Source organism: Pleurodeles waltl, chromosome 5 (assembly GCF_031143425.1).
Source record: "Pleurodeles waltl isolate 20211129_DDA chromosome 5, aPleWal1.hap1.20221129, whole genome shotgun sequence".
NCBI classification, from domain to species: Eukaryota; Metazoa; Chordata; class Amphibia; order Caudata; family Salamandridae; genus Pleurodeles; species Pleurodeles waltl.
Window position 1 is genome coordinate 202,543,651 of NC_090444.1, and position 26,692 is coordinate 202,570,342.

Consider the following 26,692-nt stretch of genomic DNA (forward strand, 5'->3'; position numbering starts at 1 on the left):
TATTTTGGTATTATTAATTGTAGTGAAACGTGGGGTTGGCCTACTCTACTTTCATCCTACCACAGTTTCATTGTTATGACTCCATTGATGTTTCAATTTGTATACAAGTACCTCCAATAAGAACCATTGTATTTGATAATACTCTGAAGGTTTAAGGCAGGCTCCATACAGCAAAGCAGTCCTTCCAGGTACAGCAGCAGCCTGCTAGCGTGCACAGCAGGTCACAGCAGCAGACAGTCCTCTGAGAGTCTTTCTACAGGTCCAGTAATAAACTGAAGAGTGGGTCAGAGAGCTCTATTTTTAGGTTGAGCGTGCAAGCGCTTTGACCTGTTGTAAGTCTTGTGGGCTTTTAACCCTGCCCACCGCACGCTTGTCCCTTCCACTCGTTAGTGGACTTGCCTTTCAAAAATCCTTTGTTATCGTTGATAAATGCTTTACGTTTGTCCCTCCTTGGGGAGGTTTTGTTACCACCTTAGACACCGACCCTATTACATGGATAATTGGACGTTTGACTGCAAGCGAACTTCTTTTTCCTTTTTTGTCTCTCCTTTGCGCTCATGTTCATGGTGGCCGTGACGCTTTGAATCGGCTAGCTTATGTCAACTGTTTTACTTTTCATTTTCATTTTATGTGGCAAGAAAAGTCCAGTTACGAATCTGCAACGCTAATAGCTCTAACTTGAGCAAACGCGAGACCCATTGCATTGTAAATGCTTGTTTGATGCTTCTGTTTGTGAAAAGAGCTTACAGTACACAGGTTGTACTTGTTCGGTATCCAACGTCGGCTTGCATAACCAAGGATGCAACTCTTCTGTCTGAAGAAAGCTTGTACACTAGGACTGTACCCGTTCGATATAAAGCTTGTGCACTAGGACTGTAACCGTTCGATGTAAAGCTTGTACACTAGGACTGTAACTGTTCAGTGTCTGAGAATTTCCCTGTTAGGGCTTTATTTGTTCTTTGTACGAAGAAAACTTACATGTTAGTGCTGTACGAGCTCTGAGTACAAAGGAAACCATAAGTGTTAAGGATATACATGTTCTTAGTGGGTAGGAAGCTCTTGCTCCCTATAGCTCTCACAGATGTATGTGCAAGTAAGCTTCATTTTCTAGTGTTGCACCTGTAATACGTGAGCTTCTACATGGTGGGCAGTTCCTGTTTTGTTTTTGAATAAAACATTTTCTCTTATGGTTATACCTGTTTTTTATGGAAGCAAAACTTGTACGGCCAGGGCCTGCGAGTATGTGTTGTAATTACTCGCTGTGCTCCACCAGCGTTGTATATTATGGAAGTTTGTAATGCCTATATTGTAAATACTTTTTGTTTGTAGGGAGCTTGTAAAGCCCGGCTGTTTGAACTTCACTGTAGGTGAAATATGCCATATGCAGGGAATGTCACTACCAAAAGGTATTTTTTAAAATCTTTGAGGCCTAATTCAATGACACATTCTGGCCTGTCAATTTAGACCTTCAGCAAAATTACTATTACATCATGGCCAAAAACAGGGGAAGGAGAGAAGGATGAGGTACCAACATGCCACCTTCTGAATCCCTTGAATAAAATGGTAAAATGAACCAATAGCTGTTAGTCCTGTCAGCCTTAGGGTGTCCCCCCAAATATTTTCCCTACTTACCTCAATTTTTGTGCCGAAATCCGTTTTTGTTGGCCTTAGGGCTTTGTGCACTTTACCACTGCCATTTAGTGCTTGTGCTCACTCCCTTAGACATGGTATGATTGGCTTACACCTGATTGGCATATTTAATTTACTTATAAGTCCTGTGTAGAGTTGTATATCATATACCCAGGGCCTCTAAATTAAATGCTACTAGTGGGCCTGCAGCACTGGTTGTTCCACCCACTTAAATAGCACCTTAAAACAAGTCCCAGACCTGCCATTGCAGCCTGAATGCAATTTCAAACTGCCAATCGACTTGACACTATAAACCCCTTTGCCAAGCCTTAAATTCCCCTTTGATTACATTTATCACCCACGAGGTAGTCCCCTGGAAGTCCACATGGCAGGTGCATTGTAATTAAAAGGTTGGGCATGCACTTTTATGTTTTAGATGTCCTGGTAGTGAAAAACTCCTACATTCGTTTTTCACTACTGTGAAGTCTACCGCTCCCTTAGGATAACATGGGGTTGCCTTATTACGTTTACTAAGTGCTAACTTTTGATTGGGCCAGATAGCCAGTCCATGTTTGGTATCTATTAAATTGTAATGAAAAATCGTCTTTAATGGTAAAGTAGGATTTTCAATTACAAATTTAAAAATTGCACTTTTAGAAAGTTGTCAAGAAAACAAATGTTCCTGAAGGAATTATTTAGGCACAATTTTTCAAATCAAATCACATTGGTCAAACAGATCCAGTACCCCAGAAAAAAGAATGAAAAAATGTAATAATTACTATCCACACATACTGTTGGAATAGATTGTGTTAGAAACAACCCTTATACAGTTGCTAGAGTTTCATGCGTATGCACATATACATCAGTTTGTCTATCAACACTTGTTGTATCCCTGTGTCCCTCCTCCCACAGGGATACAACACAGTTGATAGTCAAGATCAAAGGATCCGAGAGAGATGTCCACCCCTCTTGACAACAGCAGTTTGATATTACACAGGCACAGATCCATATCCATCTATCCATATAGGTTTTATTGTATGATTAATAAAAATCTTTACAAAGGGGAATCTTACCCCATAAAAAGCGAATTTATAGTAAATCATGAATATCAAATTGATTAAAACCGCATGTAAAGTCCGTACAATAAGTAAAATACAACTTTAAAACCTGAGCGATAAAAAGGAATGGAGGACAGTAATGCACATCATCAGTGTATCATTGTCTTTCCAAGAGAAAGCAGAGCGCGAGGGAGCAAGGTCAAATGAGTAGATTTCGTGCATTAAGGTAGTTACTACAGAAGGCCTCTATTGTGGTCACTGACCAGTAATCGCGTAGGCGCTCTAGAAAAACACTCAAAAAATGTGCATAAATTCGAAGTAGTTATCAATCAATCAGGAATTTGTAAAGCGCACTACTCACCCATGAGGGTCTCAAGGTGCTGAGGAGAGAGAGGGGGTAAGTGGGGGAGGAGGGAGGTGCTGCTACTGTTCAAACAGCCAGGTCTTGAGAAGTTTCCTGCAGGTAAGGAGGTCTTTGGTCTGGCGCAGGTGGGTGGGAACAGTGTTCCACGTTTTGGCGGTGAGGCATGAGAATGATCTACCGCCGGTTGTAGTTCTGTGGATGCATGGGACGGTTGCAAGGGCAAGGTCGGCGGAGCGGAGATGCTGGATCGGGGTGTAGAAGGAGAGCCGTCTGTTGAGGTATTCTGGTCCAGTATTGTGCAGTGCTTTGTGTGCATGGTTGAGGAGTTTGAAGGTGAGTCTCTTGTTGACTAGGAGCCAGTGCAGGTTTCTCAGGTGGTCTGTGATGTGACAGTGGCAGGGATGTCCAGGATGAGGCGTGCAGAGGCGTTGCAGCCTCTTCTGGAGTTTGGCCGTGGTTCCTGCGTCGAGGGCATTGCCATAGTCCAGTTTGCTGCTTACGAGGGCTTGGGTGTTGAAGCAGGAGGATGAGATAGCGTTGACTTGCTGGGTCATGGATAATGGGGAGTCCAAGATGAATTCTAGGTTGCGTGCCTGGTCGATGGGAGTCAGAGCGCCTCCGAGAGGGGCAGGCCACAGGAGTCATCCCATGTGGAGGGGGTGGAGCCGAAGATGAGGACTTCTGTCTTGTCGGAATTGAGTTTGAGGTGGCTCCTCTTCATTCCTTCGTGGAGGCTGGTCTTGGCGGAGTCCTTGTTGAGAGAGAGGATCAGCTGGGTGTCGTCGGTGTATGAGATGATGTTGAGGTTGTGGGATCGGGCGATGTTAGCGAGCAGGGCCACGTATACGTTGAAGAGGGTTGGGCTGAGGGACAAACCCTGGGGTACGCCGCAGATGATTTTTGTGGCCTCCGAGCGGAATGGGGGGAGGCGGACTCTCTGGGTTCTGCCAGTGAGAAAGGAGGTGACCCAGTGCAGGGCTCTGTCGCAGATTCCTGCATTGTTATAGACAGAATATAGTGTAGAACAAGAAAAAGGAGACACTGAGTGAAAATAATAATACAAAACATCAAGAAATAATAGTTTTTCTAATAAAAAAAAGAAGGTGCAAACAAGCAGGTCAAACAAGCAGAGTCTTTTACATTGAAGTGGCACGTGCAAAGAGACCCTGGTTTAGCTACTAACCGACAGTCACTTATTTCCTGTAAAAAGACTATCACAAAGGCAGTATGAACTCGGTTAGTCCACAGTCTGGGTATTCTTAATGCTATCATTCAGCAATTTTTGTAGTTGGTAGGTACATTTTCCAAATTTAGCTATGTCAGTCGGTTCTTTCAATGTAAAAACCAAGTTCCCCGCTTGCACACAGGTTCTTATGCGATGGCTTAAAAAGAGAGGTTTGAGCAAAGTGCGACGTGTGTTCCTCAGTGCCCGCAGCAACTGAGTAGATGGCTAAACAATTCAGTTTTATATCTGCAGCGCCTGCAGTTAGTAATCATGGCAAGGGAGAGCCGTTATGGGTTAATCTCTTTAATTTTAAGGGCCATCAACTTTGCAGCCATGATTTGTGACAGGCAGGCTTTCCCACTTGCGCACTTTAAGTACGGCTGGTCAGTCAACGGTTTGGTATATATATATATATATTAAGATGGTGCCATAGCCACTACCACCAGTGTGCTATTCAGTTTAGCCAAGTCAGTTGCCATAGAAATGGATCTGGTCTGCTTTTTTAGAACCGCTTTAAAGACAGATTGTGTGAGGAGCAGCATATCTAAGGCTGTCTGATCAATTTGAAGAGACTGAAATGCAGTGGCTAAAATCGAACAGGGATTCATTTTTAGGTTCAAAATAAGGTAAATTACCGATTTCATTGTATTAGACAGCACTTTGGCTGCCCTCTAGTAGTATTTTAAAAATGTGCCCATGTGGGTACACTTCTGGCTTTCTAGACCTAGTTCAAGTCTTACTAAGCAGCCTCTGATGTACTGGGGCAACTTGAACACTCTCTTATAGGCTTTGACTTGAAGTTGATCCACTGATTTAATGAGCTGCCCTGGAAAGACTTCATAGGCATAATTTAGTGCTGGCAGAAGAGTGGCTCTAAGCACGCATCAAATGGGAACTGAGGAGGGACTCTCCATCAGGTTGTTAAGCTGGCAAACTCTTGTGGTTATCAGTTCAGCCTTGGTTTTAAGATGGCAAAGGTGGACTTTAGAACGCGCGTTCACTGTCAGCCAGAACCCCTAAATAGTTGTATGATTTTTCCCCGATGATCTTTAGGGGTCCCATAGTTCAGCAGTGGCTCAAATTTTTTGAGGCTTTCCCAGGCTTTACCTTTGTCTTTGAGACGTTCACCCTCATCATGTTTGCCTCATTGTAATTATGGAGAGTGGATAATGCTTTTTGAAGTCCCCTTCTGGAATGATCTAACAGGACAATGTCGGCAGCACACTGGAGCAGTGTAATTATGGAATTATGGATTGAAGAGGAGTGGGGCAAGGACACAGCCTTGCTTCAGCCCGTTGTCCATGGGAAACTTCCTGCTTAGTGCTGTTGCGGACAGCCTAACTCTTACCCAAGTTGCTGTATAGAGTAAAACTATAGACCTCAGCCAATTACCATGAATGCCCCAGCCTTGGAGATTCTTCCACAGATGGTTTCTGACCACGGAATCAAATGTTGTGGAATAGTCCACAAAATAAGTGTAAAGAGGGGGAGTCTTTTTGCTAAAGACTTGTTGTATTAAATAAGAAAGGGCCACTATGCTGTCTGTTGTCTCTGAATTTGCCCTGAGTCCCAAAACCTTATTCTTAAGTCACACTGTGACATGTCAATGAGGTGGAATTGTCGACATTTCGGTCTGCAAGACCATCATCCGGACTCAGAGTTGAAAGAACGGGATCAACTCAAGATCTATTTGACTCAGTAAGCTGATGTAAATGACACACGTTCACCCTGATCCTGTATATTTACAATTCAACTACATGACTATAGAATAGTCAGCACAAACAGCACAAGCATTTGTGCTGACTATTCTATACCACTGATTCGGGAGTCACGAAAGCAGACGACAGCTGTCTCCTGCATGAGAGTCTTTGTTTTTGAGTCCTGATGATGGTCTTGTGGACTCCTGCGCCACTGGAGACTGAAAAGTCAACAGTCCCTCCTCATCGACATGTCACAGTGTAATTTTAGATAAAGGATTTGGGACTGTGTATTATGAAACTGTTGTTGTCAAGGGGGTGGACATCTCTCTAGGATCCTTGGACCTTGACTATCAACTGTGTTGGATCCCTATGTAATGTGTACAGTGTTGATAGACAAACTGATATATATATATATATGTGTACACATGAAACTCTAGCAACTGTGTAAGGGTTGTTTTAAATAATCCATTCTAATAATACATACAGATAGTAATTATTAATTTTTTTCATTCTCTTTTCTGGGAGTAGTGGATCTATTTGATCAATGTGATTTGATTTGAGAAAGTGTGTTTAAGTAATTCCTCCAGGAAAATGTATTTTCTTGACAATTGCCTATACCAAGTTCCTTTAGGAATATTGGGTAGCCCTGTGTATTTTTTACTTTTAGTAAGTTGGCATTTCCTGCCCCTAGCCATTTTGTGCCTGCAGACTGTCTTGAGTCACATGACTGGGTGTAACTGACAAACTTTGTGAATTCCTTCCAGACAGTCATGTAATAGAGAGATCAGGTGGGCCTAAATAGGCCATCTGCTGGCAGGAGAGCGGGTGGGGCTGAGCACAGTCCCATTTACAACTGAATAGGTTGTGCTCTGCCTTCATACAAATGATTTATCACCTCCACATTGTCACTGCAGCCAGCTTGGAGCTAGGGCAGAGGAGTCAGGAAATTCCATGCACTTCAAAGAAACTTTCTAGAAGCTTCTCTCTCTTTCCAGAGGCAAGGACATCAGGCATAAAAATAAGACCCCCAGACTCACTCTTCAGTTCACTCCTGAACCTGCCGAAGGACTCTCAGAGACTGCATGATGCTGTGCACTTTATAAGGCTGCGTTGCTGTACCTGGAAAGACTGCTTTGCTGCCTGGAGTCTGCCTTCAACCCTATTAGGCCAGCTCTGCTGCTGAGCCCTGCATCTTCACATGAACCCAGTATAAGCAGAATGATTCCAAGGGCTAGTGACTGTTCAGAGTCACAGGTACACAAAAGGCTCCTACCACCTTGAACCTGCACCTGGACTCAGCCTGAGTGAGTTCTGAACTCCCAAGTGGTGTCCCACCTGTCCTGGACCCTTGGCTGTGGTGATAAAGATAGCCAGATAGCCAAAATGCAAACATGAGAACTAAGAAAATGTTTGGCCAAAAAACTGCTCTTAGAACCAGAAGGAGTTCGGGCCAACTTGCTTGCCTATCTGCCTAAGATGTATCACTGGTCAGACTGACTTCTCAGGTTCTCCCGCTACATTCTTCTTTGCAGCAGCAAATCCTGTTCAGCGGCCCTTTGCCAAAGTGGTATTCAATCCCCTAGAACTGTCTTCAGGCACTGCACTGAGTGACAGGGAAAGGGCAAGAATGTGCTGTATTTAAGTCAATACAGCACATTCTTGCCTTTCCCCCTGTGCTGGTGCCCTTCTGGCTGGTTAGTACCAATGCAGGCACCCTTGCATCATGGTGGAAGAGTGCCTACTTTGCTTGCAGGATTGTTTTATTGCAGGATTGGATTGGATTTTTGTCACTTTGGTGTCGAATAATTTATTAAAATGTTTTTTATAAATTGGTATGGGATTTTTCTTGTGTTGTGTTGTGTTTTTACTTTATTACTGTTTGTGTGCTGCATAAATACTTTACACAATGCCCTCTAAGTTAAGCTTGACTGCTTTTTGTGCCAAGCTACCCAGAGATAAGCACAGACTAATTTAGTGACTTTTTGTGGTTCACCCTGCAAGGGATTGTGGCTCTTGTTTGACCTAAATGTTAGCAACCCAACTTGTCACACCAGCAATTTCTCATCTTTTAATCCCTTACAAAACAAAAAGGAATAACCCACCTTCCTTTCAGGCCTCATCATCCTGGCATAACACATCTTAACTCTCTCAAAGGAAGCATTGATTCTAGATGACCATAGCACCTAAATCACTTGGACTTGACCAACTCTTGTGTCCAAGAAATCATAGTGGGCATGGATAACATAGGCTTCAGCCAATTATCTAAATAAGAAGCACATTTCATGCTATAAACTTAGACCTTCTGTGAACCATGATCCCAAAACTTCACGTCTTGGGTTACACATGCCCTGTCCTGGATAGAGCAGACATGCATTAACTTTGTATGTGGAAGAGGGCTTCTCTTGAAACCTGATTCACACCTAGACCATTATCAACAGTCAACATACAGAGTGGAAAACTGCATGCAATAGCACATTCACCTAAGCTTTCTAGTCCTCTGGCACGCCACCCTTTGGGAGACTTTAAGGTTGGGTCCCAGAGGGAGGTACCCTCCCTCTAACATTCTTGATCACCATGAATCGTCAATCAAACGCTCAACCAAAAGACACAACTTAAAACCTACAAACCCAAGAGCTGCACCAAAAAGTAAAACAACTGTCTCAACAATACCCATCAGACTATGAAACTATAGGAGTGTTCACCCAGAAATGGATCAACTTACCTTAGCCCACTGATCATATCACAATTCAGGATCCACAATCAGGGCCACTATGCAGGCAGTCTAAGAGCTAAAAATGTCAATCACTAACCAGGAATATAGAAAACTCAGAGATACTTCCAAGATATTTTCCTGACTTTTAAGGGTCATCTCATATGATTGTTCACTAACACATTGCCCGCAGGGAAGGCACAAGTTTTCGGCTGCATCTCATTTTAACTATGATATGGTACACTGTCAAGGTCTGCACCTGGTACACCCGGTCAAAGCTATGTGCCTGGCACTAGGCAGACTTAAAGAGCAACAGCACAGGAGAAGACAGCAGCAGCAAGCTATATTTAGCAAATATGGTTCTGCGCTGGTTTATCCACCTAGCACAACAGAGTTGATCAACTTTGATTGCACTATTTATTTTTGCAAATCTGCCCTATTTAAACAAGCCAATGCACACATTTTGAAAAAGCTTTGCATGTACTTTACTTACTGTACCAAGACAGTATAGTGATAGGTTATCGCAATCTGAAGCGACATGAAATAATGCATATTAAATTATCCATTATTATTTTTATTAATAAGTTATGCATTCACATTTTTATCATGCAGGGTCTGCCACTGATATGTGGTTGCCTCACTTTCAGTAGTTTGAGTAGACTTTTCAGATGGTTGTTTTGCAAAATATGTCAACTTTATACTTCAAAAAGAAGTGTAGCGAGAAAGAGAAGGTTTTGGGTCAGCCTTCTTCAGCCACTGACTCATGTGTTTTCCAAAGTTTACCACTGCTTGAATGGACTGTCATTCACGTCCATTACATTTTGACGATGGTTACATTGTCCAATTTGTGTTGGGATTAGATTCGGTCTACAAACTCAAGTAGTTATTTTGTTAACCTATATTTCTAACACATCAGTTAGCTTGCAATTGAAAGATGGACATTTATTTATTATATATAGGGCACACTAATTTGGTCTTTCACATGGCACAACTTTGACTCGGTCCAGCTCAGGTCAGTGCGCTTTATTGCAGTTCAGGCCCTGACCCTAGTGCAGAAGCAAGCTTGCATGCGCTGTAAGTGAAGTAGTAAAAGGCAGACAGGATGCCAGAAGCAGCCATCTGCCTTTCACTTTGCACACAGCATCCCGATCTGCATTACGAAAGGGAACAGAGAGCTCCCTGCAGGCAGTTGCAGTGAATGATTGAACCCACCTGCTAGAACCCCCTTTCTCGGCATTCCGGGGGTATCCTCAGGGTCGCACTGATTGTGCTCCACTTCAAATTTGCCACACAGTTAGTGCAAAACTCACTTGCTTGAAGGCAGGCGTCTTTAATATGGCGCAAGCGCTGAGGCACAGTGTTTCCTCATTTGTGCCACTGTCGCACTTTTCATAATATGGCCTCTGGTTTGTGTTATTTGATCTGTTCACTCTGCTGGCACAGTTACATTTTAATTGGTTATTTACGGTGTTATTACTTGCTGTTTGGGTGCCTAGGCCAATCATAAACTAAAGGCACAGCGCTAGTCACTAATCACCCTTGAGTGTTAATTTGCTTGACATTGTTGTCATGATATCACGTGGTTGAACTTACAGCTTTTTTGTTTACTAAGTATAGATGTTCTCACAGGCTATCTTAAAGGAGTGACAAACAATCTGAACCTTTGTCATGAGTAACTACTATGAAATATGTTGCTTAGTATGTCTTTTAAGACCACCACTTACAATGCAAACCTCACTTTCGGATACCTTTACATAGTACTCTTCTTTGAAGGTACAGGTTAGTATCGTTAATGCAGCATGTTTAGCAAAGAAGCCCTTTAATATTAATAGTAATAATAATGATGATCATAATATAATCACACTCATATATATTATTACTGTTGTAAATTATCTATGCTTGTTGCTTACACTTCACAGCATGTTCTATTAAAAAAATCTAGCCATCAAAGAGAAGTAAATCATGATTTATTAATAAAATTGCATTTAGATGCTTTTCTTTAATAATAACATTAACCCTTTCACTGCTAAGCCCCCCCTCCCCCCACCCCCCATTCTTCCCCAGTGCTGAGCCTTTCTTTGGCATATTGGGGTAGTTCTCTCTTGGGTCTCCAAAACTTTTTGTTCACATAAGCCAAGCACACCAAATTTGCGTCTTTTTCCCCCCAACATTCTGGGGACTGAGAAAATAGGCAAAATATAGCAATATTGTGAGCTTTTTGAGAAAGATAAGGGAAAGGTGCTCCAGATAAAAGTGTCTGTTTTTTCCCTAAAAATGGCATCCATCAACGGTTTGCTATACTAAAGTCACCATTGTCCCATCTTTCAGGAACATGCAGAGCTGAATCAAAAACCCAAACCTAATTTTTTAGCACAGTTTTGACAATTTTCTAAGAGGTAGCCTATTTTTGTGGTCTCAACCAACTTCCAGTTTGTGGTGGAAACCAGTGTGAAACCCATGGGTGATTCAGAAAAGCTACACATTTCTGAAATTAGACTAAATTCCGAATTCAGCAAGGGGTCATATGTGTAGATGCCTCAAGATTTTCCCAAGGAAAATAACTCCTGAAATAAAGAAATATTGAAAATGAGTAGGGAAAAAACAAGCATTTGTGACAAAATTTTCATCTGTAACTTTTTGTCCCAATGGTCAGTCGACAAAAGTGATATACCATTACTTCCGCTGGTCCCTTCTGGTTGCAGGAATATATAGGGTTTGTAGGTTCTCTGTTAGAAATGGGGTCTTTGGTTGGCCGTCAGGTTACCCCCGGTCCAAGCAAGGATCCTCACTCTAGTCAGGGTAAGTCACACACAATCCAAATTATCCTGTGCGCACCCTCTGGTAGCTTGGCACTGAGCAGTCAGGCTTGACTTAGAAGGCAATGTGTAAAGTATTTGTGCAATAAATCATACAATACCACAATATAAAATCACAAAAATACACCACACAGTGTTTAGAAAAATATATAATATGTATATGAATAAATGCAGGTCAAAACGATTAAAGATGAAATAAGCACATGAAGGGATACCACTGAAAGTGATATCAAGTGTCTTTAGAGTTAAAAGATTACTGTACTGTAAAAGCAATAAAAAGTGTCTTAAGTTCCCCTAGAAACAACAAGTGTCTCTTGCAGGGCAAAGTACCTGGTTTGCGTTGAAAAATTCTTGCACCGGACCGCAGAGGATGGGATGCGTGGAAAACGGTGAGTGTGTGTTGGTTTCGCCCCTTCGCACACAGACTTACGTTGTTATTTTCCAAGCGGGAAGACGTTGCGTCATTTTACGGCGTGCAGATTTGGATCCTCTTAGGGTTGCGGGGTTTTCAGACGCCCCAGGGAAGATGCGTTGAATCCTGGGCTTGCGGAGCTAAGTCACAGCGGCTGCACCAATTCCGGTAGGCGATGCATGGAATTTTCTTCTGCGCAGCAGGCGCTGCGTCGATTCCTCTCAGGAAGTAAGGGGGCGTCATTCTGAGTCGGCTCGCGTCGATCCAGTAAGGCTGTGTGTTGAAGTTCTGGTCACGTCACTGGACCTGCGTCGATCTTCTGTTGCAAAGTCGGGCTGTGGCTTTCTGGACTCAGCTTGCAGTGAAATTTTCACAGCGAGCAGGCTGTGCGTCGTTCTTGGCAGGCGGTGCGTCAAATTTTCACTGCACGGGGATTTCAGCTGCAGGAGAGAAGACTTTTTGGTCCTGAGACTTCAGGGAACAGGAGTCAAGCTCTACCCAAGCCCTTGAAGAGCACTTCTACAGCAAAGCAAGAGAGCAGCAAGACAGCAGGGCAACAGCAAGGCAGCAATCCTCTTCAGAAAGCAGTCAGGTGAGTCCTTCGGGCAGCCGGCAATTCTTCTTGTCAGGGTGCAGGTTCTGGTTCAGGTTTCTTCTCCAGGAAGTGTCTGAGGTGGTAGGGCAGAGGCCCTGTTTTTATATCCAAATGTGCCTTTGAAGTGGGGGGAGACTTCAAAGAGTGGATTAGAAGCGCACCAGGTCCCCTTTCAGTTCAATCCTGTCTGCCAGGGTCCCAGTAGGGGGTGTTGCAGTCCTTTGTGTGAGGGCAGGCCCTCCACCCTCCCAACCCAGGAAGACCCATTCAAAATGCAGATGTATGCAAGTGAGTCTGATTATCTTGTGTTTGGGGTGTGTCTGAGTGAATGCACAAGGAGCTGTCAACTAAACCCAGCCAGATGTGGAGTGTAAGGCACAGAAGGATTTAAGTGCAGAGAAATGCTCACTTTCTAAAAGTGGCATTTCTAGAATAGTAATATTAAATCCAACTTCACCAGTCAGCAGGATTCTGTATTACCATTCTGTTCGTACTAAATATGACCTTCCTACTCCTTTCAGATCAGCAGCTACCACTCAAACAATGTATGAGGGCAGCCCCAATGTTAGCCTATGAAGGGAGCAGGCCTCACAGTAGTGTAAAAACAAATTTAGGAGTTTTACACTACCAGGACATGTAAACTACACAGGTACATGTCCTGCCTTTTACCTACACAGTACCCTGCCCTAGGGGATACCTAGGGCTCACCTTAGGGGTGACTTATATGTAGAAATAGGGGAGTTTTAGGCTTGGCGAGTACTTTTAAATGCCAAGTCGAATTGGAAGTGAAACTGCACACACAGGCCTTGCAATGGCAGGCCTGAAACAAGGTTAAGGGGCTACTGAAGTGAGTGGCACAATCAGTGCTGCAGGCCCACTCTGTGTCTAGTGGGTTGTCTGCCCCCTGGGGGGGGATATGGGAGTAATAACCCACATCTGCCCCCGGGGGGGGGGGCAGAAAGGCTGTGTAATTTTTTGGGGGAAGGTGTGGGGGCATTGCAGTGCCCATTCCGGGCTGCCCCCACTCCTAAAGGAACAGAAAAAGGCCCCTGGTGCCTAGTGGGCTGATTTTTCCCCGCAAAGGGGGAGCACAAGCTCTTCCCCCCACCCTGGTGCCTGGTGTCTAGTGGTAGATCTTTGCTTGGGGATCGCCCCACACGAGCTCTGCCGAGTCAGACGGATCCCAGCTGTCCAACACATGGAACAAGTTAATAAGCACCAACATCAACAAACCAGTACAGTAAGAGGTTTGTCTAGGGTTTGATTTCAAGATAAGGTCTATAAAGGTCTTTATACTGTTTTTCATTCTATTAGTGATTTTATGACTTTAAACTAAGAATTGTGATCTCTTAAGCTATTAGTTTGAGGGGTCTAGCACTGCCTTCTTTTTTAGTTCTCACATAACAAAATATACAACAGAATGGCACTTTGGCATAGTGGATGAACATCTGCATGCGGTTACAGCAGATTCAGGGTTCAAATTCTGGTTCACTACAGGAACACATTTTCATCTTTTTTTCTCCATAAATTAATTTTTAGTTGACATATCCCCACTTCTGTTTCGTAACACAACATAGTAAAATAAGCTAATACAAAAGTTTGCAAATTGAACATATTAAGATGTACAATTTTAAACATCTGAACCAAACAATAGAAGAAAAAAATATATATATACACGAACCCATATGTATCTAGCAAGCGATCAAGAGTTGATGCAGTCATATATAGTCATCTAACCTCAAAGGTAACTTTTTCTGTTGGTACCCTTCCGAAGCAATAACTGATCTCTCCCACTAGTTTGCTCGCCATAAGGTTATAATAACTGGTCCAGTCCACTCCGAAGTTTACCACCATTTCTCCAGTTACTCACTTCTACACACTTCACTATGTTCCTCATATTCCAATTGTTCCCCACCTTCCAACACAATAGTATGCTTTCCCATTTTCACCACTTGCTTAGGCGAGGACCAGCTTGATGAACCTTTGTTCACTCCTGTAAGCAACCTGACACACAAAATCTCCTACCTTAAAGTCACACACTTTTCACACATTTATCATTCTCCACCTCAGCATACTTCATCTGTTTCTCTTGTACAATCCTTCCTAACTTTATCTCGTTAACTTTTTGAACTTTGCTTTTGCACATCCATCCCGTAAAAAAGTACTTTTGCCCTGCTTATGACCGTTCAATAACACAAAAGACGAATAACCAATGTTCGAGTGTGGAGTTTTTCTATAGTTCCATATTGAACCTCTCTACCAGACCATTCTCACATGGATGTCCTATAACTGTTCTCATGTGTTTAACTCCACTGTGAATTAGAGGACACAGACTCCTCAGGCACAAATTGTGGACCATTGTCCTGTCTTCAGGATAACCTTTGCTCTACAGTATCTGTTCACAGTACTCCATTACTCCTTTGGATTTCATCTCACTAACCAAACTTACTCCGGCAACATAGCGTAATAATCCATGAAGACTATGGCATACTTCCTGCCCAAGTCAACTCAAACATGCCAGACACACCCGTTGCCACTTTCCGCCACGCCTCATCAGGACAATCTATCAGTACTACTGGAGCCTCATTTGCCATGAGTTTTGTTGCTGGAAACACAGCACACCTATCCCTTTGGAAATCTCTCAACATCAAGATCTGTTACGTAAACTAAGACTCTGGATTAGCACTTCAAGGTTTGTTTTTACACCGATGGGTGACACAAATTAACTTGGTTCAATACACCAACAATAGAATGTGGAAGGCAGGTTATTGTAACCCCGCCAGACCCCACCCAATACATAGTTAAAGTGGAGTCAATGATTTTGGGTTACTAAAAGAGAGCAATTAACTGTTTGGTGATGTTATCTCCACCATAAGCCAGTCATGTAGAGAGTCCAAGAGTTCTGGGGAAGAAAATCACCGCTATAGCAGTGGAGGTAATAGGATTTATACACATCTACCGTCAGAGCTAGGGAGTGAGGGTGTAGTCTCTAGCATAGCTCTGGAAGGCTAAAAGGAACATGTTCCAGTCCTGCTAGAGGAGGCATGTCTTCTGGCCCTTCCTCTCTTCTTGTTGAAGAGCTCTGCTCTCACTTCTGCCATTGTCGCTACTGATAGGCACCACACAGAAACCTGAGGTGGTGCGCTCTCCTTCCAATGTCGGGTCACCAACTGCTTAGCGAGTAGTAGAGCTAAGTCAAGGCCTGGACAACATAACCGGTTTTGATAGGGCAACCTTCCCATTTACTGACAAGGTGAGAGTCCTCCCAAAAGGCCACTTGGCTCCTGAGTGCTGTTACTATTGTTATTATCTTACCATCCAGCAGGTCACGTTCTCCATGATTAATATGGATCCTGAGGTAACAGCATTTTGTGGGTTGTCTTTGGAGGAGACCTCCCCCCGCAGTCAAGGCTGATCTCTGAGGTGGTGAGCAGTAGAGGGAAGAAACAGGAATTTTACCTTTAGGCCAGACACCAAGTGAAAGGTGCAAAACACACATACTATGTCCGCACGATCAGCCACAATGTATCAGAAAAAGAATAACACGTTGTCAGCGTAAAGGGAGATGTCATGGGTTCCGTGGCTTAGTGGAATACCCCACATCTTTGCTCCATGGCATAGGCAGATGGCCATAGGCTTCAACGCCAGAGCAAAAATGAGGGGAGCAAGGGCATAGCTGTCTGGTGCTGCAGCTTATTTAAAAGGGCCACACACAAAACATCCCATCCCGTCCCTTGCTCAGGGGTCTGTATGGAGCAGTTTGATCATTTGTGATATTCAAGCTGCAATACCCACTCTCCTTGAAACTTCGAATAAGCAGTCCCGATCCAAGGACTGCTTTGATGTAGAATAGTCATTTGAGCACTGCACCATGACTAGTACAGGCCATGGTCAGAGGTCAAAGGTTATTCGGACAGGAGGTGGCTTCTTGCTTGAGGCAAAGCACTGAACTATCTATTGCTTGCAGAGCTGTCTCTAACTTTTTCCTTGCACTCAGGAGAGCAGTACACGTCAGCATGATTTTCCAGGCTTCCCAATCTATGTTATGATAAGTATCTGTGTCAGTGTTAAGCTCAAAATAGTTTGCTACATTCTTGTGCAAGGTATTCCGAAATGATGCGTCCTCTAGCAGGGAAGCATGTGTTAGACTGAGATTTGGGAAGGGCGGACAGTAGGTGGTCTGACACTGTAAGACCCATGTAATGTATAAATGTAAAGGAAGGGCTGGTAGAGGCAATACAAAAGATGCTGTCAAGTCTGACTTGTAGGCCATGAGGGGTGAGTAAAAGCAGTAGACTTTAGTTTGGGCACTGCGTTGGCGCTAGGTATCTATGAGATACCAATGCTGTAGCCAGTGCGCAAAATGTTTTGCGTTATGTGCTGTTGGGGCCAGCAGTGGGGGAAAGGGACGGGTGATGGGAGGATTGGAACAACCTGTCCAAATACACATCCAATACACAGCTAAACCCCTCCTTTCAAAGGCTACTTCTGTGGGTTACACAATCAGCACAGCAGGCCCATAGTACCATTTAATTGACAGGCTCTGGGTATATGGTATACCACTTTACAAGGGACTTATAGATACATTAAATATGCAAAACAGGTATAAGCCCATCATACCAAGTTTTAGGGGAGAGATCACATGCACTTTAGCAGTGATTAGAAGTAGCAAAGTGCCCAGAGTCCTAAAGCCAACAAAAAGAGAACCAGAAAAATAGTAGGAGGAAGGCAAAACTTTAGTGGATAACCCTGCAGAAAGGGCCATTTCCAACAGACGGGGTCCCAACCCTAATGCAGATGAATGTCCCTTGGGCAAAAGCTGAATAATTTGTTTAAAATACCTGACCTCGCCAGCGCTTCTGAAGGTGCAATGTTTCAGTTGCCGAGAAATTTGATTCTTGTAGCATTGCTTTGTGTGTATGCCTTCGCTTGGGGTATGTGAAGACCGAGTAGAGTTTGCAGTCTCTACTTGTGATCCTCTTTCTTGCTAGACCTGGCTCCCTGATGGGATGAGGTCACTGTGTGTGGAAAAAGGTGGTCTGCGCCTAGCACTTTTATGTCAGTTCCTGTTCTTTGGGCGTTCCCAGTCATCCAGTCCCTGACATCAGATGGGTTGTTGATAAAATGGGATTTTTGAATTGCTATGTTTTACATTTTGTGTGGAATAATAGGGAATATTGCAGGCCCATCTCTCAGAGTTTAAATTTCACCCCAAGGAAAGAGGAGCATTGGTGCTGGACTGCAATAATGTAATGAGGGAAAAGCATGATGAGACTATTGTCTATTTCTAATTAGGTCATCCGCCTGGTTTCACACAGTATTTCATCACGATCCTTGAAGTTAGGGAGGTTTGCTTGTATCAGGGGAGGTGCAAAGCCAGGGAGTAGGTGGCGTGTGGGGCCCTCTCAACTGAAAAGAAAGGGGTGAGTATGTGGGGAGGGAGGCATGATGCCCTTGATCTAATTTTCAATAAAAACAAACTGGGTCCCGGCCCTCTGTGCCTTCAGCTAGTCTCACTATTCTCAGGTTACTTCTGCAGACCCATCACTCAAGGGTCCTCATCCCTTCTCTTGAGGGATCCCACAAGATCCATGAGGTTGCTTTGCATTTCTCTTACCATTGGTTATATCATGGAGCATGGTTTCAGTACAAGACACTATCAGCTAGGTTGTTATGGTCATCGCAAAGAAGGCCAAGATCAATAGCAATTGCATCCATTTTACTTTTGAGGAAAGTGCAGGTCCCTGTAATAGCTGCCAACTTGGAATTTGGCTTCCCAACTCCATTGTGGTCACCAGAGGATAATGTAGCTGGCAGCTAACAGGAGAAATTGCAGTTGGTAGGGTTGTCAAAATGCAGGACCTTTGGGGTGAAAGGATTCGACCTCTGAAGCACATGTACCCAATTATGCTGGGCATCACATCCTTACATTTGTGTGGTTATAGTCATGCCAAGGTGCCAAACTCCAAGAAACATAGTGACGCCTCCCCTGGGGCAGCAAGGGCAGAGTTGAGAGCCCTCGAAGGCTAGAGTTTGCCAAGGCTTGTATTGTGGCAACAGAAGGACACGTGGAAATTAGGTTCAGGAGAGCTAGAACCCAATGTCTATGTAATAATCCTCGCCCAGCAGGTAGGTCTGCATCATTTGCTTAGGTATATACAGGAAATGCCAAAGCAGTTCCGTGCTGCACAATTATAGTTGAGGATAAGGGGTTCCGAGGGCCCAACCAGTCGCCCACAGAGGCGATGTCAGTGTGACATAGTATAGTTTAACTTGCTGGGGAAGGTTGCCCATCCCTCGAGGCACTGTATTGTGTCCAAAAAGGCTCGTCTATAGTACTGACACTAAAGGAAAGCTCAACTGGAGTCCAGATGTGCAGCAGTCCTGAGTGAGATAATAGTTTTGCACGGATCAGGCAGCTTTGATTTATCCTTGTTCAGAAGGGTGATGGGAAGCATTATGTGAGCATTGAATGGCCCAGATGACTTGCCCATATGTCCCTAGGCATTTATTAGGCACTCTCCCAATGCAGGGGTACCACAAGCCTTTTCCTAGAGGTTCCAACAGCAAGTCCAGCAGGTGAGCAGCGCAGAGCAGGAAGCAGCTCCAGTACCTAAGCAATTGCAGCATGTAGGGAAGAGTAAGAAATTATTGGGTCCTTCAGTCATGGGGTGCATGATGGTCACACAGAAGTAAGCTCCGTTGACTGTTCAAAAAAGGAAATGAGGGAGATACGGCATGATCTCTGACCTGTTGGAGCCCCCTAGGTGGGACAAGGGGATCCAGGCTGCCTGGACCCATGCCCCGCTTGCCACTGCCATCCTCCACTGAGTAAGGCCACTGTGCAATTGGTCCACAACCTGGGAGGTCCTGAAAGCTCTCTGAGCCGGACTCACCGCACCCCCAGTGAGTGATGAGAATGGTCCATGCTGGAGTTGTTGCTGCAGGTTCAGGTACTGCTTTACTTTGGCAATGGAAGTACCCTACTCACTGGAGCCCCACCGGGCCATAATGTCTGCCAGCCACCGCCATCTGCGGAAGCTCTGGAAGAAAGGACAGTCAAACCAGGCTGCTGCAGGCCAGTCTACCCTTGCAGACTGGGGTCCCCGCACAGCCGTTTCACCTCTTAGGGCTCAGGGGACAATTTAACGCGGCAACCCTGACCACAAGGGCTCCCCTGTTAATGGTGACCCTGCAATATTCACAAGAAAAGGGGTGACTGGTACCACTGCTCAACTGTCCTCCCAGACCAATAACCTAAAGTCCACAAAAAGGGAAGTGGTAAAATTTAAATCAAAGTACCCACCCTCTTTGGGAAACCCTAAGTGGTATTAAAATTGGCCTCACCCACTAAATAGTGGCATGCTGCATCATTGGCCATGCTACAACACTCCTGCACAGACCAAAGCTCGGAATGGAGCAATGTATTTTAGGAGTTAATACACCAATATTAGGAGGGATCCACTGTGCAGAATATGATTACAACCAACTATGGTGCTGCAACCACCCAGGTCTTTCTAGGCCACATAGTCCTCCAGCAGACAGGGCGCGTTAGGACAAACGTGTCGGTCTAGTTCTGTTTTTCCATATTTGTTTGCTTATTGTGCTATTATCTCGATTTTCACTTTTTGTACTGCTTAAAATTAAAGCACATTTCTTTAAAGAATTGACTCGTGCTAGTGCCATAGCTGCCAGGGGCTAAGCAAAGTCTCACAGAAAATTGTCTTGACTACCATCCAGGGTATGATTATTAAGTTGGTGCAGGTAACCTTTTCTCAGATAAATAACCCACTTTCTGACAAGGCCCAAAAAGCTAAAACGCCTTCCGTGTCCATCCTTTACTGACGTCACCTGCATAGTGGGACATCCTGGGCAGTTAAGTAGGGAGGAAGCAATAAATGTCAGGTTCGAACTGCAGTGATGTTACTGCCTTTTGCAGTGGATGCAGGGAAATAAGATCTGCTTCTATGGGTTTTCTTTTAAAGGTGGCTTTGGTGGGAAACCAGTGATATCACTTCCTAAAAAGGTGGCTCCTAGAAGTGCAGGGATGTCACTTCCTATAGAGCTGGATGCGGGAAAATAAGGTCAGCTTCTCTGGCTTTGTCATTTAATAATTATACCTAAACAACTACCATTCTACCACACCAAACTGTTGCACGTATTCGACCATACTTATCCAACACGACTTAACCCGTCATGCCTACCACGCCTAATCCACCTATTATATATGACCTAACATAGCTAACCTATCATATCCGCCTACTAATCACATCTATTTACTTACCATACATACTTACTACCATGCATAACCTACTTTACCTAACCCTATATACCTATTATAACTATCCTACTATACATTCCATGACTACCATCTATCCATCTACAATACCTAACCTATCATACCTAACGTACCCACCGTACAGAACCTAATATAACTAACCCATCATACCTAACCTACCATATCTACCTTCCATTACTTCCTATTTACCATACCTTTAACATCTCAACTAGCATAACTTACATACCATACCTCACCTACCATTCCCAACATACCTAACGTACCGATCATATCTAACTGATCCATACATAACCTATCAACACCTCTGCAGTGTGTATATCTCATATCTGTCCTGAGGTGGCATTTTTGTGAAAACTTATGTATAAGGAACCTTTACTAAGGACTTAAGGCATTGTAATGTACTGTAGCTATGTATATTGCTTACTATACTGATGTGGGGAGCTGAAGCACTTGTTTAGACAGGTAGCACCTTACACAGAATAGGTGTGCGGTTGGATGTGTGTTATCTTTCGTTTAAACATACGTGGGAAGTGTTTTCTTGTATGTAATGACCACCGAGGCACTGAAGTCTGCTACAGAAAGCACTTGAGTATAATTCAAAGGACCTTTTTTCACTACCTAATGTACTCCAGGATATATCAGGAAAGCTTCACTTGAAGCTTTTAAATTGCATGAAAATGGGGGTGTCAGTGCGTGTTGTGTTTCGGTATTGCATTGGATGCATCTGCACTATATGCCTTCTGCTTCCCTCCTGACTATTTAAAGATAATGACTCTAACCAACCCTTGAATGGTGTAAACTGCAGCTATTTCCAGGATTGGAAAGGGTTAGTGAGATGTTTGTGAAGGATTGCAATCTTACATTTATAGCTTTCAAGACCAGCTTTTTCTTGAACCACCCATTTCCCAACCTATGCATGGGATTTACTCTCTGAATAATATTATGAAAACATAATATTACCTTGGTGCAAAATGGGCATACTTCTGCTAAATCGCATTTCAAAAATATTTAGAAGCTGTAAATCATCCATTCGATCATAAAATTACTTTTAGGACTGACTATGGCTTTGTAAATCGCAGCCCTCATTTTTAGGGCATTCGAAAGAAAAACAGAAATACACAAAGAAATATGTACACATCTACGAAAATCTTAAAGGTCCATGTGTATTCATCGTGTGGTAAAATCTTCCCTGGAAATAATCCAATCCAAGAGGCAAATGTACTTATGTTTTACAACGCCGTACAGTAACCCAAGTTTTTGTGGTGTCTTGCTTTTTAAGGAGAGCAGAACAGCACCATGTCAACTAACATAGGGTGCGCTGCTGCTCTCTCTTATTTTTAGGGGAAAAAAGTTTTTTTGCAACGTTATGCCTACTTCAAGGAGACATACATTTGTGGTGCAAAGTCCTGTGCATAGATTATCCTAGGTAGGGCTGTAGTTTGAAAACCATGGATGGCAGCTTGGGAACGCCCATGTACCACTCGTGGAAGTCGCCCCTTTACGAAAAGTAACACGTAGTGGCTCAAAGTGCTATTTGTGTTCATTTTGGATTCTGAATTGGTGCTGGCACTCTTCTCCAACAAAACACATTACTTTCGGCTTTCTATGTTGCCCCATCTTTCAAGCCTAGTGTTGTGATTAAGATAACTATTTAAACATGATGAAATAAACATATATTCATAAAGCCAATAAAGCTATGGTTGTTGTTCAATATGGAAACTGTAAGTGAAGTTTTTATGTTTTTCTTTCTTTTTAGGGGAAGATGAAAAAATATTTACAAGAACTTACTGATGAACTTACCAACTCTTGTGAATTAGACTTCTCTATCAGCTCTGTTGGATATCAGTACAATGACAGCAACCTCGCTGCTTGATCTTTGTGCTAAAATTTCCCTCGTCTTCGTATCCATGTGCTAGACATTTAAAGATCCTTGGAAGAAGACAAACTGGAAGAACACGTCTTTTGATGGACATATCGAAGAATATAAAATCAAGTATTCAAGGGCAACAAATATGAAAATGTGTGATACATGGCACATTGCAGTTACAACTACACTCTAGCACAGGCTTCTCCAATGAGCAGATCGTGAGCTAATGGTAGCTCTCCAGCTACCGCTCAGTAGCTCTCCTGTGTGCCACCCAGCCTATTAAATTGAAAGCTTTTGCTTGGTTGAATATATGCATCACAAATTGAAATATGTGTATTTGAGAAAAAAATGTGTGTATTTTCAGAACTCATAAGCTGATATTTGAGAAAAATTTATTGCATTTACAAAATATATTTAAAGCTGATATTTGAGGGATAAATCAAAAGTACTGGGGAGGCTTTTTGCCATCATTATTAACTTGGTGCCAGAGGCAGTGCAGTTATAGCTGTCATGTATATACAATGGTAAGCAATTCTAAACTGAAAAAAAAACTTTTCTCAATAATGCTGGCAAACCTGCCTGACGAACTGAGATGATCACTCCTAGTCATCTTGCATGGGGTGACCATCTTGTCCGACGTGGTCACAATCACACTAATAATATCAGTAGCTCGGTATGATTTTTCATTGAACATAAGTAGCTCTTATTACACCCAAGGTTGTGTGTGTGGGTGGGTTACCTTTATGCTTTGTTCTTTAACGTTATACCTAAAACTCAATCAAACACTACTGAACCTTAAAATTAATTGTCACATAAGCCGCTTTTTCTAGTGTTCTAATTACATGTTAAATCTGCTGTACTACATGGAAACACTTCCCTCTAAATGGGAACAATACTCTTTCTTGCCTGTTTAATTATTAACATTGAGTGATTGGAGAAGTTGTTCTAAGCCTCTAATGTTGCACACAGAAGAAATGCGACTGAGACGTACCCACTTAATGAGCTGCGTCTGTGGGTGCGCGGCCCCTAGTAAGCTAGAGACGCACTGAACTGGGAAGACCCTTGTTCTTGAGAGCATTGCACTGCTTTGCAGCACAAACGGATGAGCAGTTTTGCTAGGTTGAGGGTTTGATGGAAGGGCACATGAAGTAACACTGCACTAATTTACATGGGCCTGTAGGTAGACATTTTGTATTCTGAGTCGGTGGGAGGTTAGAAGACCCTTCATAGAGGCCTGTGGCTGTTACAATATAGTAACACGCTGTGGCCTTGGGGGTTGAAGACTCTGCTGCTCATGTTCGGAGAACAGTCTTTGGAGCTGTATGCGCTACCATCAGAACAAAGACCTTCCAGGTTCACCTAGCTTGTGTTTAAAATGAGGGGTGCACCAAACCGGCAAGAGGCATTGGATTTCATCATTGGAATTGAGTTAGTTAGCAAGTACCGGGTCTTGCCCATTGGCATCACTTCATGCTGATGAACTAGTGAGCCATTCTACCCAGGTCCTCGCCTTGCTGAGCGCTGAGTAGTTATGTGACCAACCTCTCAAAAGGTGAAAGTACTGGGGCACCAGACATTCCATTATTTGCCCTCTTACCGGATCACCTATTGCCACTGGATGCAGCTGTCATGGTCTAGAAAAGGGGCACAAATCATTTGGGAGCAGAAAGCCCTCATTAGCCAAACCCTCTTCTCTCCTAAGACTCATCTTCTGCACTTTCAAATCTAGCCAAACTTCTCATCTGAGCATTGGTATTCCAAACCACAGTTCCACAATAGGATTGAGCCAGTCTTTTTTCTGGGCTCTGCGTCCTAAGTCCGAAGCAAGTCTCACTCTGTAGGGGAGTTTAAGGAGACCAGGGCCCATTCACAAATGTTTGCGTAGCCGGGGGGTGGAGGGGTTAACAGAAGGTGCGTTGAGAGGGGGAGTGCATAGCAACACAATTTTGAGCTGTGCCTACAGACCTTTATATAATTACAGTAGTTTGCTGAACCCGTTCGCACCGTTCGGGCACCAATGAAAAAAACTCTATCATATTTGGGCCCAGGTCTCAGTTTGCTCCAGAATGTCTGGAAACTCGCACTGTGAAACCAAACAGCGGCAGACAGATCCATGTCCTGACTTCTTTTCCAGTCCTCTGGGAGACCCCAGTTCCTGTGCTGTGCAGCTGGCATTTGAGAGCACCTCTGACCAAGCACAGAGCCTCGCTACAAAAGAAAGTCTCCTCTCTCTCCCAGTGTTAAGACACCTTGTCTCTCCCGAGCTACAAAAGGCACAAAAAGAACCGAAGGCAAAAAGAGGCACCAAGCCACACCAATCTTGAATATAAGGTTACTGAATCAAGCAATGCTGTTTAGAGATTCCTAAACCACAAGACATTTAATGCAGAAGTATGTGACCCGTCACTCTCTCTGCTAAGCAAGACCATGGGGGAAACACAAATTAGTACCCGTCTTGCTGGTGCTCTAGGAGTCTATGTTGGTATTGACAATCTGTTCCTCAGGGTTAAATCTCCACTGGATGCTTTATAGGTTGTTCCCTTGGCGAGATATCTCTGATCCACTTAAAAAAGAACAACCAGACAGAGTAATAAAACCCTTCCCAGCTCTACTAATAACAGAATTCAGGATTTACATCTATGTTGTCCCCAGCTCCGATTCCCTCTTAGACGCTCTGAGTGGAATGCTGAAAACTCTGGTGCAGGGCCTGGCAACATTTGTTCAACTAGATCCAACCTGAGGCTCAAGGACCAGTCACAAGCACCAGCACCCTATTTCAAGTGTCACTTCAAGTCTCAATCCAGCTTCAGACCCAGATCCACTTCTGACCACCTTAGCTAGATACTTAGGAATGGGCAACGCAGTTCAGGCTTTATCCCTCAGAACTCCTCTCCACACGTAGTTACAAATGTGGGACCTGCAGACCAGTTCTACCTAACAGCTATGGACAATGTTTTATAGGAACTTTCCCTTGAGGGCATGGCTCCCCTGCCAAAGAAAAAGGCAATTTATGATGTTCTTCACTAGGACCTCTCTGGCCATAAACCCCAGGACCTAAAATAGGCCCAAGAGATAATGAAGAACCCATTGTCTGAGCCATAAATATTAGTCTGTGTACAAAGAAAACAGCTGTTCTACTGAGCAGTTTACCATCTTATTAATTAGGTTCAGTTAACCAAACATACAGAGCAGTAAATCGAAACAGGTCACTGTTAGACCTGACAGACTTAGGGTGGTCACCCCTAACTTTTTGCCTGCCTCCCTCCACTTTTTGGACACTGTTTTTGCTGGCTTTTAGACTCTGTGCACTTTATCATTGCTAACCAGTGCTAAAGTGCATATGCTCTCTCCCTTTAAACATGGTAACCTTGGACCATACCTGATTGGACTATTTAATTTACTTATAAGTCCCTAGTAATGTGCACTGTATGTGCCTAGGGCCTGTAGATTAAATGCTACAAGTGGGCCTGCAGCACTGGTTGTGTCACCCACTCAAGTGGCCCCTTTTCCTTGTCCTAGGCCTGCCATTGCAAGGCCTGTGTGTACAGTTTCACTGTCACCTCGACTTGGCGTTTAAAAGTACTTGCCAAGCCTAAACCTCCCCTTTCTCCACACATAAGACACCCCTAATGTTGCCCTAGGTAACCCCTAGAGCAGGGTGCTGTGTGGGTGAAAGGCAGGACATATACCTGTGTAGTTTACCTGTCCTGGTAGTGTAAAACGCCTAAATTCGTTTTGCACTACTGTGAGGCCTGCTCCCTTCATAGGCTAACATTGGGGCTGCCCTCATACTGTATTGAAGTGGTAGCTGCTGATCTGAAAGGAGTAGGAAGGTCATATTTAGTATGGCCAGAATGGTAATACTAAATCCTGCGGACTGGTGAAGTTGGATTTAATATTACTATTCTAGAAATGACACTTTTAGAAAGTGAGCATTTCTTTGCACTTAAATCTTTCTGTGCCTTACAATCCACGTCTGGCTGGGCTTAGTGGACAGCTCCTTGTGCATTTACTCAG

The 26,692-nt window shown here is 43.6% G+C and overlaps 1 protein-coding gene across 1 annotated transcript in view; it reads left to right on the forward strand.

The window, feature by feature from the left end:
• Positions 1–23,484, forward strand: part of LOC138295533 (spermatogenesis-associated protein 7 homolog) — a 1,079,396-nt gene extending 1,055,912 nt beyond the window's left edge. Inside the window, exon 11 of the mRNA XM_069233895.1 lies at positions 22,565–23,484. Within this exon, the coding sequence (XP_069089996.1) occupies positions 22,565–22,681 (117 nt within the window). The 3' untranslated portion in view covers positions 22,682–23,484. The remainder of the gene's footprint in view (positions 1–22,564) is intronic.
• The last annotated feature ends 3,208 nt before the right edge of the window (positions 23,485–26,692 follow it).